We start from the raw sequence: 15590 nt of genomic DNA, 5'->3' as shown, positions 1-15590 counted from the left end.
TGTGATCCATTGTAATGAAATGAATGCATTAGTTTCGGGGCCTTGAAAGCAGTGGAGTAATGACAAAAAATCCTATGAGATATAAAAGTACCGCCTTTGAAGATGTCCCAGGTAAATAGCTGTCATTTCAGAATAATTTGCCTCCCACATTATATCTCAGGCATACATTATAAAATCCTGCCACATAAGCAGTTTCTGTTGAATTGCCCTTCTGAAAAGATGTTCTCCCTCCTAATAAATGGACAATATGTTCAGTGGTGCATCTCCACAGAGGCACAGGGCTTGATTATTCCGGGGGAAGACTCTTAAGAAGATGGATGCAACGTGGATGCAGTATTGTTGTGGTGAGTACTAATATTGCCTTCGAAAACATATGACCAGGTTTATTATGTTGTTTTAACACATACAACTAAGAAAGCATCACATTATGAGGCTCAGTGGGTGGCATTAATGTTAGGTGATTAAAAATGTAGAATATTTTTCACAATAGGCCATCTTTCTATGTGAGTTCACACAAAGTAAACTCATGCTCTGACTTACGCCCTAGAGAGAAAAGTGTCCAAAGCATCCATAAACCTCCTCATGGTTTGCATCATAAGATGCAAGTCCTGAAATTTAAAGCAAGGTTTCAGGGTGCTGTGTGTCACGTTGTTTTTCGGATCTAATCTATAAATCCTTCCGTGTGTCTGCAACCCTGTCCCCCTCTGCTGTGGCCAGCCATCGCTCAGCTCTTCCAGCCAGGCAGCTCATCTCATCACCATGTCTAAAAATACCCTGAGCAGCACCTGAGCAGAAGCGGTGAGTGTTCCCTCCTGTGAGGACAGATGTCCCCGCTTCAGTAGGGGAGAGGACAGTCTCCAGATATGACCCCTCAATGTAAGCCTCCATCCTGCTATTCAACCTCTAAAACAGGCACCGTCCATACTCCCCAATGCTCCAAAACTCCAAAAAGAGGTAAGAGGTACAAGCTAAAGGACAGACCAAGGACTAACCTGCTGTGTCTGCTGAATGACCTGCAGTACATATTTGTGGGCAGTGCATAAGAAGTGGGTTGTCAAAAACACTGCAGGAAAATTGTAATTCTGTTTGATCTAAGTTATGTGATAAGACGTTATAAATGCATAGACTGTAGAAATGATCTTCATTTCTTCACCATCTCTACGCTGAGTTCATCTGTTCTGTTCAGAGCCTCTCTGATGCACAGTTAAGTCGAAACATTTCTGCTTCCAACTACAGCTTTGCGTGTGGCGCACCTCGTTAAAATGTCTTATTGCATTTCTATTATTCATAATTATCTGGTTACACTGCATTCATATTAGATGAAAAATTATAATATTAAATACGCAGCACCATCTCATTATAGTGCAGTTGGGAATGCTTACTGTTCTCTTGCTTGGAAATCTGCATGCAGATATAGGACTGCAGTTAGCATTGTAGCTCACCTAAAACGTAAAATACTGGTAAACCCTATATTGTTAATGGAAGTATAATAAAAGCTTCTGAAAGATCCAGACAACAAGGAACACACTGTGAAGAGTGAGAATGGGAAATATAGCCAAACAAGGGATTAACTAACACTTGTTTGAACATGAGGAACTCACTACCTGGGAGAGAAATTGTAAAGCAAGGTCAACTTCCAAACAAAAGCTTTGGGTAACAAACAGCACAAAACAACTTGAGCTTTGCTGGTGATTCAAACGTTCTCCTGAAGACTAGCTTAAACATTGTTGGAACTATACTTTGATATGACAATTCCCAGCACACCATGTCACCACACAGTGCCACAAAGCACAAATCAAACAGTACACTAAGCTTTCATCACAATGGAGAACACTTTTGCATTTCTCTCCACCTTATCTTGCTTTCTCTTAGAGCGGTAAGCCTTTGGAGTTCTACAGAATACTGAAATAAACTTCAAGAAAGCAATTTGTCTGCAAGGTAGACATTCAAAACGCTGTCTCCAGAGTGCAGAGAGAGGATGCAGGGAGACTATACACCAATCTGCGGAGTTTGTGTAAATCTCAACACATAAGATGGGTACTGGGGACTAGGGTAGGCGATGGGGCGTCTTATCGTAATGGAATGCCCAGGCTGCTGGTGTGATAGTGTAGAACCTCATAAAAACCTGCCTTTCCCATTGCTTGCCTCGGAGCTCAGCTTGCCGTGTTGCAAAACAACGTGATCCGCAGGTAAAAAAAAAGAAATGAGCGTTAGGACACAGTGATAGGAAGAAAAATGTCCGATGGCCTCGTCAGTTCGACCACTGGGTGAATAATGGACTGCGCTCCTTCCTTTGCCAGGGAGTGAAGATGGAAATCAATCTTGACCAAGTCATAAACTGTAACTCCTGTCTCAGGTCTGACGGACTCAACTGCCTTTTTCATGTGTCCGCGTGGCGGACTGAGAGAGAAGATAGCCTTGGTGGATGTAAATCAGACACCGAGCACAGTAGCCCTTAACACCTGTCAAATATACGTTTGTATTTTGTACAGTTCTTGTGGTAAAAATAAATAAAACGACACCGCAGGATAGAAAAGATTTGTATGAAAAACGAGTGCTGTAGAGTTAAACATATTTTCTTTCTGTGTAGTAGGTTCATATGTGTAGCTACTTATTCAGACTTTTGTAGCAGTCATACATGTTTTGTAGCATAACTTGAATAAATGACGTGTGCACTATCAACCGTTCTGCATACATTTTTTCTGTAAAGATGGTAAACATTATGCATATTATAGTTTAGCTGTTCTTCTCACTCTCACTGGGCCATAATTCGATTATTTTCCTAAAATCCTGTTGGAGAAAAGAGATTCTGATGCCTTACTTGGAAGCAATTTTTAGGGGTTTTCACAGCTCAAAACAAAATCCTCTTTGCTCTGGCAGACATGCTTGATAAATTCCCAAGCTGTCCCTCTTTACAGTGAGCTCATCAGAGATATTGACAAACAGAACACACTGCTCTCTGCAGTTTAAATGGAAGTCACTTCTCCAGTCATGAAGAATGCCTCTGAACCCAGAGTAGCACTTTTCAGTTATGAATACATTTTTATATATGTCATTTTCAAAACTTGGAAATAGTACATGTTTGACTTGGAATGGCTTTTATTTGCTTTTAGTTGGATTTACCTCATGGAAATAAATAAAACATTGGAGCTTCAAAATAATACGCAAGCATGAATATTTCACCAGTTAAGACTACATTCAGAGTGGAGGGGACTTAAGGAGTGAATAGTTCTCACTTCAATCCAGTTGTCCCTGAGACACACAGAGTAAAGTTTGATTTCTCTCTAGCTGAGACTGACTACCTTCTTTCTGCTCTGTTTCTCAATGTTACTTGTTTGCTCTAAGTTCAGAGACGGACAATCATTATATCAGAGTTCTGTTTTTGAAAACTACTATAAGACTACTACTACGCAAGACTGAAAACCAAAAATTAAATTAAATTTGTAAAAAATGGCGTACATCTTTATTTTAATGTGTAGTGTCACTGCTGATAAATAGTGCATTATGAACTGAAGAGTGGTACAAAGAAAGTCTTTCTGTCTTCCTCCAGGGAAGGAGAAAGAAAACCAAGAACTGCAATATATTGAAGAGCATGTGTATGAGCCTTTACTTGTGTGATCTGAAAATGTCCTAAGTAATTACACCAAAAGGTTGTTTGCAGACAGTTCATCACCTTTGTCAGCACCTGTTATCAAAGCAGAGGAGCTGTTTTTGTTTTGCTCAGGCTTGGTTTGAATCCACAGCGCATATTTTGTATCTCTTCCATATCTTTTCGAGCAACCCTAAAGATAAAGAAAAAGCTCTCAAAGTCTTCACATTCCTCTGTGGTGACTGAGGGTGGTTACAGAGATTGGGGAGAACAGATGTAATTTGGAGCTCTGAGGCTTTCATTTTCAGTGTCCATTTATTCCACCATTAAGTTAATGATATAGATAAGAACAAGGTACTCACAGTTGGCTTGGTATTATTTGAGAAGAAACACACATAGTCAAATTATTGTTGTTGTCATTGCCCCATGAGTCCAAGCAGTTATCCATTATAAATGGTGACTTGATTAAATTCAATAAGTCTGTATAAGATATTAGCAAAACACATATACACCTTTAACACATTTCAAGATGTAACTCTGCTATTCAGATTCTGGCCTTGGCTAATAAATAAACCCGTCACAAGACTTTTCCCCAGAACCCTCAGGCTCTGTCAAAAAAGTATTGAATGATAAAAAAAACAATCCAAAATGGTAAGTGCAGGAATAACCTTAATTTCAAACCATTGTCGGATACTGGATTCATAAAAACATGCAACTCCTGTTGTAATTTGATTTGATATGCTGTGTGGTCGACCAGCAGCATGAAAGCCCAGCATATTTAGAGCTATTCACCACTAGTGAGGTTGACCTGCTGCCAAATACATCAGCACAGTTTACTTGACAATTCTCTGCTATTCCAATACAATCAGATCATCACCCCTGAATAATCCTCTAGAAGATTTTCCCTCGTTCATCTCTTTGTCCTTCACCCAAGCATACCATATTACATAGAAAACACAAATGGTAACTTACAAACACAGTGACAGTGTGGCTACGAGACTATTGATTTATTTTTTTATTATAAATGCACAATGTTGCATAGTGGCATTGTATGAAATGCCTCCTCTGGGCATAATAAATGTCTGCCTATTTTTTCTTCTGGGACTTTTCTTCAAATCTCTCTTCAACATTTGATCCTTTCAGAAAAGGCTGATTGTATGCCGTACATTCATTTTTTGTAAATCATATTTTCTGTGTTTCTGACTTCCAAACAGACTTTGTTTTACTCCAACATGGACACCTTTGTGTGGTGAAAATGTACGCTAAACCATCAATTCCTTTTTTAGAACTATCATCACAGACTTGTCTTTGCAAAATTTTTGTTTGTGAATTTAGGATTCTATTGTTGTATGTGTATCTCTGTTCCAGGCATATTCCTGTTATCGGAAGATGAGAAGTGTCTGTAGGTGTTTAGATCCTGGATCTGAAGATATTCACTCTGAAACAAGAGAGACTGTAGACACGACAAGCACAGCTTCTTACAACCAGGCTAATATGGAGCAAGTCCTAAGTTATATGGTATTTTACAGTACAACATATGGTAAAGCATACTGTACAAGAGTAAGACACCGGCACATTTAACATGTCTCCCACTGGTAATTTGGTTTGGGCAAATAATTTTCAGGTTAGTCACTTAGTCACAAGGAAACATTCAGAGCAGATGCTCTTAAGATGAAGGTTATATTTTTCACCTTGACACACCAAGGACCCTGGGTCCTCCCTCTTTCAGCTTTGACCCTCCACCCCCGTATCATTTAACACGTTCAGAGAAAGCTGTCCATTAGATACAGCGTGAGGGCGTAACCTCTCAGATGAAGTACTCTTTCCTGCTTTGGTCCACGGCGCCCTGCAGCGTTGGGTCGCCGCGCAGCGCAGCGTCCGCTGTATCGGCAAACTCTGTACCCTTGGCCTCGTTAGTGTGATAGGTGCCCTTGTGTCGGTACATGTAGTGAAGCAGCACCACTGCCAAGCACAGGAGCACCAGCACCATCGCAGCAATCACCGCTGCAAGAGAAGGAAGGAAAGTACATAGATAGTAAGACTTATAAGTAGGTAGGTAGGTAGGTAGGTAGATAGAAGGATATAGGGATCAAACATGGACTATGTATTGTAAGACAGACATTAAGACAGGGGTGCTCTTTTCCTTTAAAATCTTTCCCCAAATAAGGTCTAATGGTCTTGGAATACTCAATGACAACATTTCCACAAAATGGGCTACTGAAAGTAAAAAGTTGTAGCAGAGAACTATCAACCAACCCTGACCCGTTAAATGCATCTGCCTTGGCCTAAATCACTAACTGTTAAGATGTTTCGTGTTTCACTATTCACTCCTTCATTGAATATTAGTCCTTTAAGACTTCAAAGTTTTATGGCAAATTCAAGAATTAAACACTTAGACAGACAGAAAATAGTTTTTTGGGGGGCATGCCATGGCCTGTTACATACAGCTGTTGGCAGACAAGGACAACGTTATGAGTTATAAAAATAGCTGCAACGACACATTACATTTAGAACTCGCTCTCTTGCCTGACTGACTTCCAAATGACTTTAAATAGCTCGGTTCCAAAACATTTAGCAGCATTTTTCTTAGAGAAAGAAGAGTAGTTTTTCCTTCCTTGGCCATCATTGAACCAAGGAGCATGTCTGTTTCCAACCTCAATCCATTCGGTACATTGACATTTGTTTTTTTATTGGGGAATAATAAAACATGTAACGCTTTGAGTGGTCGGGGCCTGTTGGGTGGGTTTCATCTCACCTCCTAGAATGGGATCAAAATAGCCGTCGTCCACGGTGGTAACTACAGGGACATAGAAAAGAATGGATTTTAGATGCGACAGTATCATGTAAAAACAAAACCAGCACATCAAATGTTAGATTGCAAGCCTAAGCAACTAACCTTCATCACATGCCATGCATATCTACCCACATTAATATTTATTTTCCCCAGACTTTGACTTTGTTATTTTAACAAATGTAAATTTTTCATGAGCATTTGTTTTTTTTATAGACAGCTGTCTCCCTGGTGTGTGGAGACGGCGTCTTTGTATCCGTCACAGGGGGACGAAATGCTCATTAAAGAAAGTGATTAAAGGTAATCATGAATTATTGCACAGGCAACATCTGCCCGCCTCGACGTGACTTTCTCTGAAGGACAGAGGCAGGCCAAGCCTGAATGTATGCCATTTGTACACAAAGTGAAATCTGAAAACAAGATCGATCCTGCAAGCTCAGTGAGGTGCTAAGAGGGACGAGAGAGAGAGTCAGAGAGAGAGAGAAAAAACAAAAAAAACTACAGAACATTGTTAATGGAGATCCCAAAGTATGCAATTAAAAGGCAGGCTCATTAATGCCTAATCACCCGAAACATTGAGGTGTTCGCCCACTCATTAAATTCTCATCTCATTGCATTGTTTACAATGCGGACACGTTCTGAGCAATTAAAGGAGAATTACAAGACTTGTTCATTTGGGACAGGAAGCGAGAGAAAAGAATTAGTATAGTTTATGTGAGCGTCCTCAGAAACAGGATTCAACTAAGGAGCATAATGCCGAACCGCTGGACACCTCACCACGTCTTTGGGTCTCCCAAGAACGTGAACCACATCAGGAGTTTAATATCTTCGTGCACAGACTAAGTAAACAAACATTCTCTGGCTTTTGAAGTGTACTTCCCTGCGTCAATGGTACCGCACCTTCCTGGGGCCCTTAACCATATGCCTGGATGAATTGCTAAAACTTCATTAGTGGTCAGTGTGAATTAGATGAGATAAAATGCACACACACAACCTGTCCGCTCCCTCTCAAGTAATGATCAAAGGGACTCCTAACAGGAGTTCATGTTTGGAATTCAACATTCATTTAACATGCAAGAAAAAGAGTCTGCCATTGGCCTGGCCAAATTGTCTCATCTAAATGAAATGTTTTGTAGTAACTCTGTTTCTGTATAGTGTCGTGTGGACTTGATGATCAGAAACAAACATTTATGGCAGCAATCTATTTTCTGTTTATTTCTGATACTTTCACGTGGCTATTTTAACACCTAGGAATCACAAAGTTATGTATTATGTTAATCTGTCGTGCGAGTATTGTTTTTTATTATGTCTACTTAAGAATGTTCTACTTGAGATACAAAGACTCTAAACTTTAGAGTCTAAAGTAAGCCAACACATAACGAAAATAGAATTAGCTTCAGGTTGGATTTAGCATCAGCTAATGCAGGTCAATAGTTTGCCTCTTCTAAGACAGGGAAATTGCAAAGACGGCCTTTGAAAAGGAATCTTGTCTACAGTAGAGGAATGGGTTAAGCATAATTTATATGGTCTCTCTTAATCAGGGCAGCAGAGAATCTGGTATCCGAGGAGAGAGCTCAAATCCCTGATAAATTTGCCAAGCGAACACGGGGGGCCTGTCTCGCCTGGAGGTGCCTTCTCGTTAGCCTCGTTAGCAGGATCCGCTCGCCGCCGCGACACGGAGAGTGGGACATCTGCTCCGCCCCGACGGGGATCACTAAGCCACATCCAAGGGCACTTCGCTCTCCCTACTTCTGAACCCAGAGGGCCAGACAGACAGCCTTACAGAGAGACAGGCAGGCAGGCAGCGGAAAAAATGGGATGGGGAGGACTTAGAATACTGCGGTTTCGGATGCCACCGAGAATTAAAGCACCACCATGCCTCCCCGCCTCTTCGCTTCCACACATTTTCGACGACACATCCGCGGAATAGTTTGCCCCGGGAGCAAGATTCAATGCTTTCATCACATTCCCAAATGTGGCGTTAATCTCGACCCAAAGCCGGCTCTGAAGCAGGCCTGGTAAGTGTCTCCCGGTAGGAAGGAAGGGGAAACTGGAAGCCAAATTAATTCCACCCTGTAGTGCTGCGGCTGACACTGTGCTGATATCATATTCACAGTAAGTAAATATATACTAAAGCTTGGCCGCAATCTAACTCTCTCTGTGTGTCCCTAAATACGGGCCAATTTGGGGTCCATCTTTTGGAGAGTGGATGATATCCATTAAATGTTAGATGGTCTGCCATCTTGCTTCATGCCACATGGACAACCTTAATGGAAATGTTATCACTTTGTGCAGACTGAGTTTGTGCACTCTAAGAGGTCTCTCCACTATTATTTGGTATAGTGGACAGATAAGTCATTTTCCCTGGCGTTTCCTAGGCTTGCCAGCATGGGTTTTGTAATTAATTTCTGATAAGTGTTAAGAGTTTTGCTGTCAGCAGCCACAACCAAAACTGTCCTGGTCTTGACAGTGGTGGTCACTTAAGGCAATGCTATCACAACGACATGATGTTTCCCATCATCTGCCACCGTGGTATTTAAAAAGTTCCGTTGTCACTAACCTGTAGTTAATGGGGAAACTCTAATACAGTCGACTTGGCAGCAAGAATCCAGGGTTAGTCCAGAAAAATGATCAGAATAGGGCCATATCAAGAAAAACACACGGATGGTTGTCTACTTGGCCATCAGTGTGGCCTACATACGATGGATAAGAGGTGTATCTGCTGCAAGTTAAATAACAAAGGAAACTCACAACTTTAATACAGCTTTAACAGTTCAAGGTTGAAAGTGACTGCATTCAGTCTCAGTGAATCTCCAAACTGAAATGGCTGGCCAGGGTAAGGGGGAAGGCTACCTCTCCCTAGAAACTTCTGCTGCCTTGTGAACAGCTACACTCCCGATTCCTGTCAACAAACACACCAGCTAGGCCATACTGCCTGTGTGTAACTGAGGGTGAAAATACTCTGAACGCTTGGCTAAACACTTTCCCCCCATCTATCTTGCTTTTTTTCCCACTGTATCTCCACTTCTCTTTTTTCCCCTCCTTTCTCTTTGCTTCCACCCACTTTCTCATTCTCCATTTCCCTGTCTCGCTCACTCATCTTTCTCTTAACCCTCTCTTTCTACCTCTGTTTCTCCATCCATCCATTCCTGCCTCCCTCTCCCTCTTCTATCTCCTTCTCTCCACTCTTCTTCCTTTGGTTTGTTCCAGAGAGATGGATGCTTGTCGTGGATTATTTAAGGCACAGGGGGCAGCTGGTGCTAAGGCTCGAGTACAAGGAGGCGTGGGTTGCCCTTTAAATTTATATGCACACCTCTGGCAGTTCTGGCAGGTATGTGAAGAATAGGATTTACTGGGGTTAGCTGTCATATTAAATTTTAGATTGTAAAGATTGTGGGAGTGGACAAACAAAATGTGTATTTGATTATAACCTCAGCACACACCTCAGCACACATGCCTAAACAATTATGAGGCTTCACTAGTGTTTACCAAATATCTACTGAACCTACTCATACTACGTTGTGATCTATGAAGTGTTCTTTTCATTTCCATGGATGTAGAGAGAATACCGCATAGTCAAATGGTGAATATTTTAAATAGAAAGATTGAAGTATCATGACCTTTTGGAGTTGTTTTATCATGCAGTCATTCTCATCTCTCTTCATTCATTCTCTGACTTCTTGCTTCCAAAACGTATTTGACTTCAGGACTTTTTGTCCTGAATCTTTGTCCGAACCCTAGCTTTCTGCAGGGTACATCACGTGTACCATGGACAATCCCTTTGATTTCCCTCGTCAATTGCAGAAAATGTACTTAATAATCATTTTCATTAAAAGCACTTGTCATCATAAAAATGATCTGTCATATAAATACTCATGTACATATAAATGTTGGACAGAACTGTGAACCGTAGCTCTGTCTGAAAAACAGCATAGATGGAAATACTGTACTTCACGTCTGTTAAGACTTTAGACTTTTCAATCAAGGGGTGTCTTCTTTGGCATTCAGAAGCGTTCAGCACATTTACAATGGGATACTGTACAATCTCATATCTCTCATCCTTCGTCCAGTTCACCACGACCTAAGAAAACCATCCACTTCCCCTGCTAATCCTGAATCTTTTTCGTTTAAGATGACCAGTGTCCTCCTCCTTCGTGTTTCATGCCATGCTAATTTCCTCACACACAGAGTCGTGCTTGTATGCTGACCTCCAAACTACCTTCTGATAAGGAAACAGAAAGCTAGGTTGCTAGGGGAGCTCTCTTATCAGCCAATGGGGAACCCTCACAGCCAGCTTTGACGTGTCTGTACGAGTTCATTAGCTTAACACACATCTCTAATAGGCAGGGTGGCTGTACATATTTTCACTCTACTGCCAGTTTATTTTGCAAAGTGTGCATATACCACGCTCAAGGATAGATGTTGAAATTGCTCTGACTGATAAATGGTCTGGCGGGAGAAAGCCCTGGTGTGTTTAGAGGTTTCCCGGGGAGAGCTAGCTCACAGAGATAGTGCTGAAGATGCAGACTCCCAGTTCAGCCCTTGAGAGGCTCTCTCAACAGTAGGGATACAGGTTGTTCATCAGCTGCAGTTAGAGTACTGGAACTAAATTATAATAAGAGGGATGGAAAATGACTTCATATTTTAATAAAGTTCTATATCTGCTAACGGCCCACTGGGTAATCTATGTATTATAATAAGTTTCTTTCTTTTTTTGTTAAAACATCAAATAGCGCTGATAGTGCTGCAAAACAGCCATGTGAAAACATACAGAAACACAGACACCCACACATTCACCAGAAAAGGAGACAAATGATGACTCTTTTGAAACACACAAAACAACTTAACATCAGGTCAGACAGAAACAGGAAATACCCTCCACATATTGGTGCTTGCTCTAATATATTTCTTCTATTCACCTATAAGTCCCATGATGTAATCAAACATATATGTAGGTTGGTTTATTGGGTGTGCCTGCCTTTGGCAAGGCTCAACCTACATTCTCTGTCATATATTATTTATTATTATTATTCCCACCCTAAGTAGTCCCTCAACTGTTGCACTACATAGACATTGTCAGTGTCAAAATGTTCGTCTTGATCCCTATTGCATTGCTTGTATTCCCTCGAAGGTTCTGTTTTATTGATGTGTCGTTCGTGAACGATTCGTTCATTTTGAACGGGTCCTTACAAGGACTCGGGAGTAACGAGTCCTCTCAAAGAGTGATTCGTTCATTTTCTCGTGGCCGCGCATCCGGACTGTTGCATAGGCTCGTCCAAGTACACAGAAATGATTAGTTAATTTCCCGACTCGGTCTTCGGGTACGAGTCTTTGGATCATTTTTCACATGACCCGCATAAGCTCTGTACTGGTAGCTAGAGGAAACAAACGATTCGTTCATGTCCTCTAACTACAGAGCCTATGCAGGTCACAAACGATTCGTTCATTTCCCGACTCGGTCTCTCTACGAGTCTTTGGATCATTTTTCATGTGACCTGCATAGGCTCTGTAGCAAGAGGAAACGAACGATTTGTTCATTTCCCAACTCGGTCTTTCTATGAGTCTTTGTATCATTTTTCACGTGACCTGCATAGGCTCTGTAGCTAGAGGAAACGAACGATTCGTTCATTTCCCGACTCGGTCTTTCTACGACTCTTTGGATCCCTTTTTCACGTGATCCGCATTGTATTTTTTAGTAGAGGAAACAGTTTCCTCATTCCCTTTCGCGTGGCCACTGTTTTAGTAGGACGTGAATAATATTTGCTCAAGTCATCATACTGACTGGTTTTGTTATTTGTGAGAATGCTGTTAAGCATTGCTCACTATTGCTTTTCAACTTCTCAGTTCTTCCGCCGTTTTTTGGCCCATAACTAGTCCTGCATACTTTCACCGATTCCTATAGTTTTGGAATCAAAACGTTCAGCTCCTTCAGGAGATGTTGGCTGTGACTTTTGGTATTTCTCACTTTTATACTTTTTAAAAAATTAAGGTTTTTGTGCAAATTATTCTCCCTTTAAAAGTAATGGTAAATCCTATCAAATCATTAAAAAGTTTCCTCCTCTTTCAAACTTAACTACTTCAGCATACTTTCAGCTAGAGACACCATTAGGCAGACATTTAAAATGTTCACAAGACATTCAGCTATTCCCAAATGATTCAACTTTTTCAAATATTTTGCCAATTTTGAATCGTGACAGTTTTAACTACATTAAACATTTAGCTCCTTCTTGATTTTTATGATTGAGCAGCCAGCTGCTCTTTTTCTGATATTCAACTAAATTGTCAAACTAATTCCTCTGACGTTCATATAGTTTAACTTACAGAAACAAGTTATACCTTAAAATGTTGGAAAACTTGTCGTCTTTCAGCCAATGTAACTACTAAAGAGCTCACGTTTACAGATTTTCAGCTTTGAGCCTTAAAGCCAGAGTAGCCTTTCAAATTCTCTCACTAACTTCAATGGAGAGGTGGGTAAAATTCGTCAGAGAAGGCCGAAAGGAAGACAATTTAAAAACTGCCGGTAGAGTCGTATTTCTGACCGCACATACATATAAATGTATGTGCCCAGCTCGTTAGCAATCACAGCTGCGCCATCACCATGGCAACCAAACAGACACACAATGAAAGCAGAATTGGGTAACGTTTTGGAAACTGCCAAAAGAGTTGTATTTCTGACAGCACAGACGCATAAAGGATATCAATGGTTTCGGCAGAGTCTTGGGTCTCGGAAAATATCCTTATTTTCTGGATTGGACGTACAGTTTTGCGTCTAGGTTAACTTGTTTGAGGTGTGGATTCTAGCTACATTTCTCACAATCGAGCTAGCGCGATGGCTCTCCATAACAAAGAACGGTTCGACTTTTTTTCCACAATCGACCAAACAAGATATGTACATTGAGCTTAAAGTGTACATAATCTAGCGAGATCGTTTTTATTTTTGAGGCTCGACTGTCATAGCTGACCGTCACAAACAGCCAAACCAGGCCTGGGTTAGTGCTAAGTGTTTTCTGCAGCTGGCGTTAATCCTACAAACAAACGCTTCGTAACTGGAAAGTTTTTACTTTTAATTGACGATTTTGAACAGAGATGTAAAGTAACGTGTCTTTACTCTAAATATCTTCTCAGTTTTCAATTTGAAGTAGTAGTTCTAGCTTATGTAGGAATTCTTCCATTGCATCCACTCTCTCTAGCTTCACGCCTTCGGTTATTATTCAAGGTTACGGTGTTACCACTTTGACACACTTGCAAGAAATGATCCGCTGGTTAGATGTAGCATGATCTTGTTATTTACGTATAAAATACTCACCAGGGACAACGACAACGTCGGCAACCCTGCACTATGAATTATTATTTTGATGTCATCTTAAATTAAGTGTCTGAACAGGACTGGGTGTGCAGGCACGTATGATTAGTTTCTCCTCCGTCTTGAACCTGAAACCTAGATTGTAGGTTAGAAATGTTGCCAATGACCAACGGTTGCTATGTTTTTCTAACAAGTTCAAGTCATTCCAGTGTTGTCCTTTTACCTTCGAATTCGTTCAACCCAGACTTCAGCAACTGGTTTTCTGCAAAATCTTCCTGCAGCTCATCTTTCTGAATTTTTCCCCTTTTTGTTTTGCATTTTTCTTTCGGTTTTCTGCCTTCATCTTGCTCCAGGTCCTTTCAAAAATACCTTTCACTGCGGTACCTTCCAACTGCCAGTACTTTAGCATTTTTCTTTTTCTGTACTTTTCTGCCTTCATCTTGCTGCAGGTCCTTTCTAACATACATTTCAGGCCTTTTGAAACTCCAGCAAAAAAAATTCTGCTAAATGTTCACATTTTCATGCATTGTTTCTCTTCTTTCAGATTTGTTCACTTTTCTAGTTTCACTTAACATTTACATTTCCAGTTTAGTGCAGTGTAATTGTTTGCCATGGTAATTAAATGCTGGTGTGATAATAAATGACCAAATCATACAAACTGTCATAATACATTATTTTTAATGCAATAATTTATTTTGAAATAGTATCTACTGGTGCACATGTCATGCACTAACCTACATGAGGATATGATACGTGTTTGCAGTGGACGTATAGCCCCCCCTCCCCATTGAAATTAACGAATGACTCAAAAAAAGATTTGTTAATTTTACTGAACGAGATTAAAAGAACCGAATCAGTAAAATGATCTGAGCTTCCCATCACTATTCTGTTGTATGGTTTAGGCAGAATATACGTTTTTGTGTAGAAAAGTTCAGTTAGTTGTAGCTAAGTAGCCTAACCACAGTCAGAAACGTCACAACGTCATCCGTCAGTGACAAGCCCTGTACAGTAAATACAAGCTGGTATATCCCAGTGAGATCATGTTCTGGATGGCTCCAAATGTTTGGATGTTTGATATTAGTTTAAACAATAGGTTTGGAGGTGATACAGTAAAAAATGAAATAAAATAAATGCCAGAGCTGCAACTGATAAAAGAACACCTCACAATTTCCCCAGAAATGGTATCCTCTCTAGTTATCCTTCAAGTGTTAAAGTTGAAACACATACTTTACTTTTTGTGAGAAATAACTGGCCATTGGCTGGCCATATGACCTTGAGTGAGATAAAGACCAACATATTTTTCAGTTATTGGCATGGTGTGTGAGGGAGGTTACATTTAATGCCTGTCAGAGAAACAATTCTTTGTAAAAAAAAAAAAAGAAGAAGAAATGACTAAGGTTTCACAAACCTGTATTTTTTGTGTCAAGACCTTTTTTTTTATTTTTTACAATTTGGCCTCCATCAACCTGGTGAAAAGTGGACTGTTTAATTCTTCTGGCCTCAGGCGTGATTGTACGAGAGATGCTATCAGAAGATTGGTCCTAGATGGACAGAGGTTATGTGTGTTGTAACAAGTTAACCACGTGCATACTTCTGCCAGGCACATGATCTCAGAACCCCTACGATGGATGAGCATTCCTGGAGATACCCTGACTACATTTTTTCTTTGCTGTTGCCTACAACAACTCTCTCTTTCTCTCTGTCTTCCCCTCTTTCTCTGACAGGGAGGCATAATGTAGATAATCTCTGAGTTCTCAATGAAAACATTTCAATCATGACTTTAAAAGAAGGCTATTCTGCTGGCAGGGAGCCTGGAGTGAAACGAGAAGGAGGAGAGAGAGAGATGAAGACCGAGGAGGAGATTGAGGACGCATGGAGGAAAAAAGGAGAGTAGACATGGAGGAGAG

General features: G+C 40.6%; 1 protein-coding gene across 1 annotated transcript in view; it reads right to left on the bottom strand.

The window, feature by feature from the left end:
• Positions 1–4581: 4581 nt before the first annotated feature.
• LOC146234292 (glycophorin-C-like) overlaps positions 4582–15590 on the bottom strand; it is a 30239-nt gene continuing 19230 nt past the window's right edge. Inside the window, exons 3-4 of the mRNA XM_084688067.1 lie at positions 6345–6386; positions 4582–5593 (exon numbers count right to left, since the gene is read on the bottom strand). Coding sequence (XP_084544193.1) covers positions 5397–5593; positions 6345–6386 — 239 coding nt within the window. The 3' untranslated portion in view covers positions 4582–5396. The remainder of the gene's footprint in view (positions 5594–6344; positions 6387–15590) is intronic.

Source organism: Hypomesus nipponensis, chromosome 23 (assembly GCF_054491055.1).
Source record: "Hypomesus nipponensis isolate SF chromosome 23, ASM5449105v1, whole genome shotgun sequence".
Lineage (NCBI taxonomy): Eukaryota > Metazoa > Chordata > Actinopteri > Osmeriformes > Osmeridae > Hypomesus > Hypomesus nipponensis.
The sequence above is the reverse complement of the archived record's forward strand: the minus strand, read 5'-3'. Positions and strand labels throughout refer to the sequence as shown.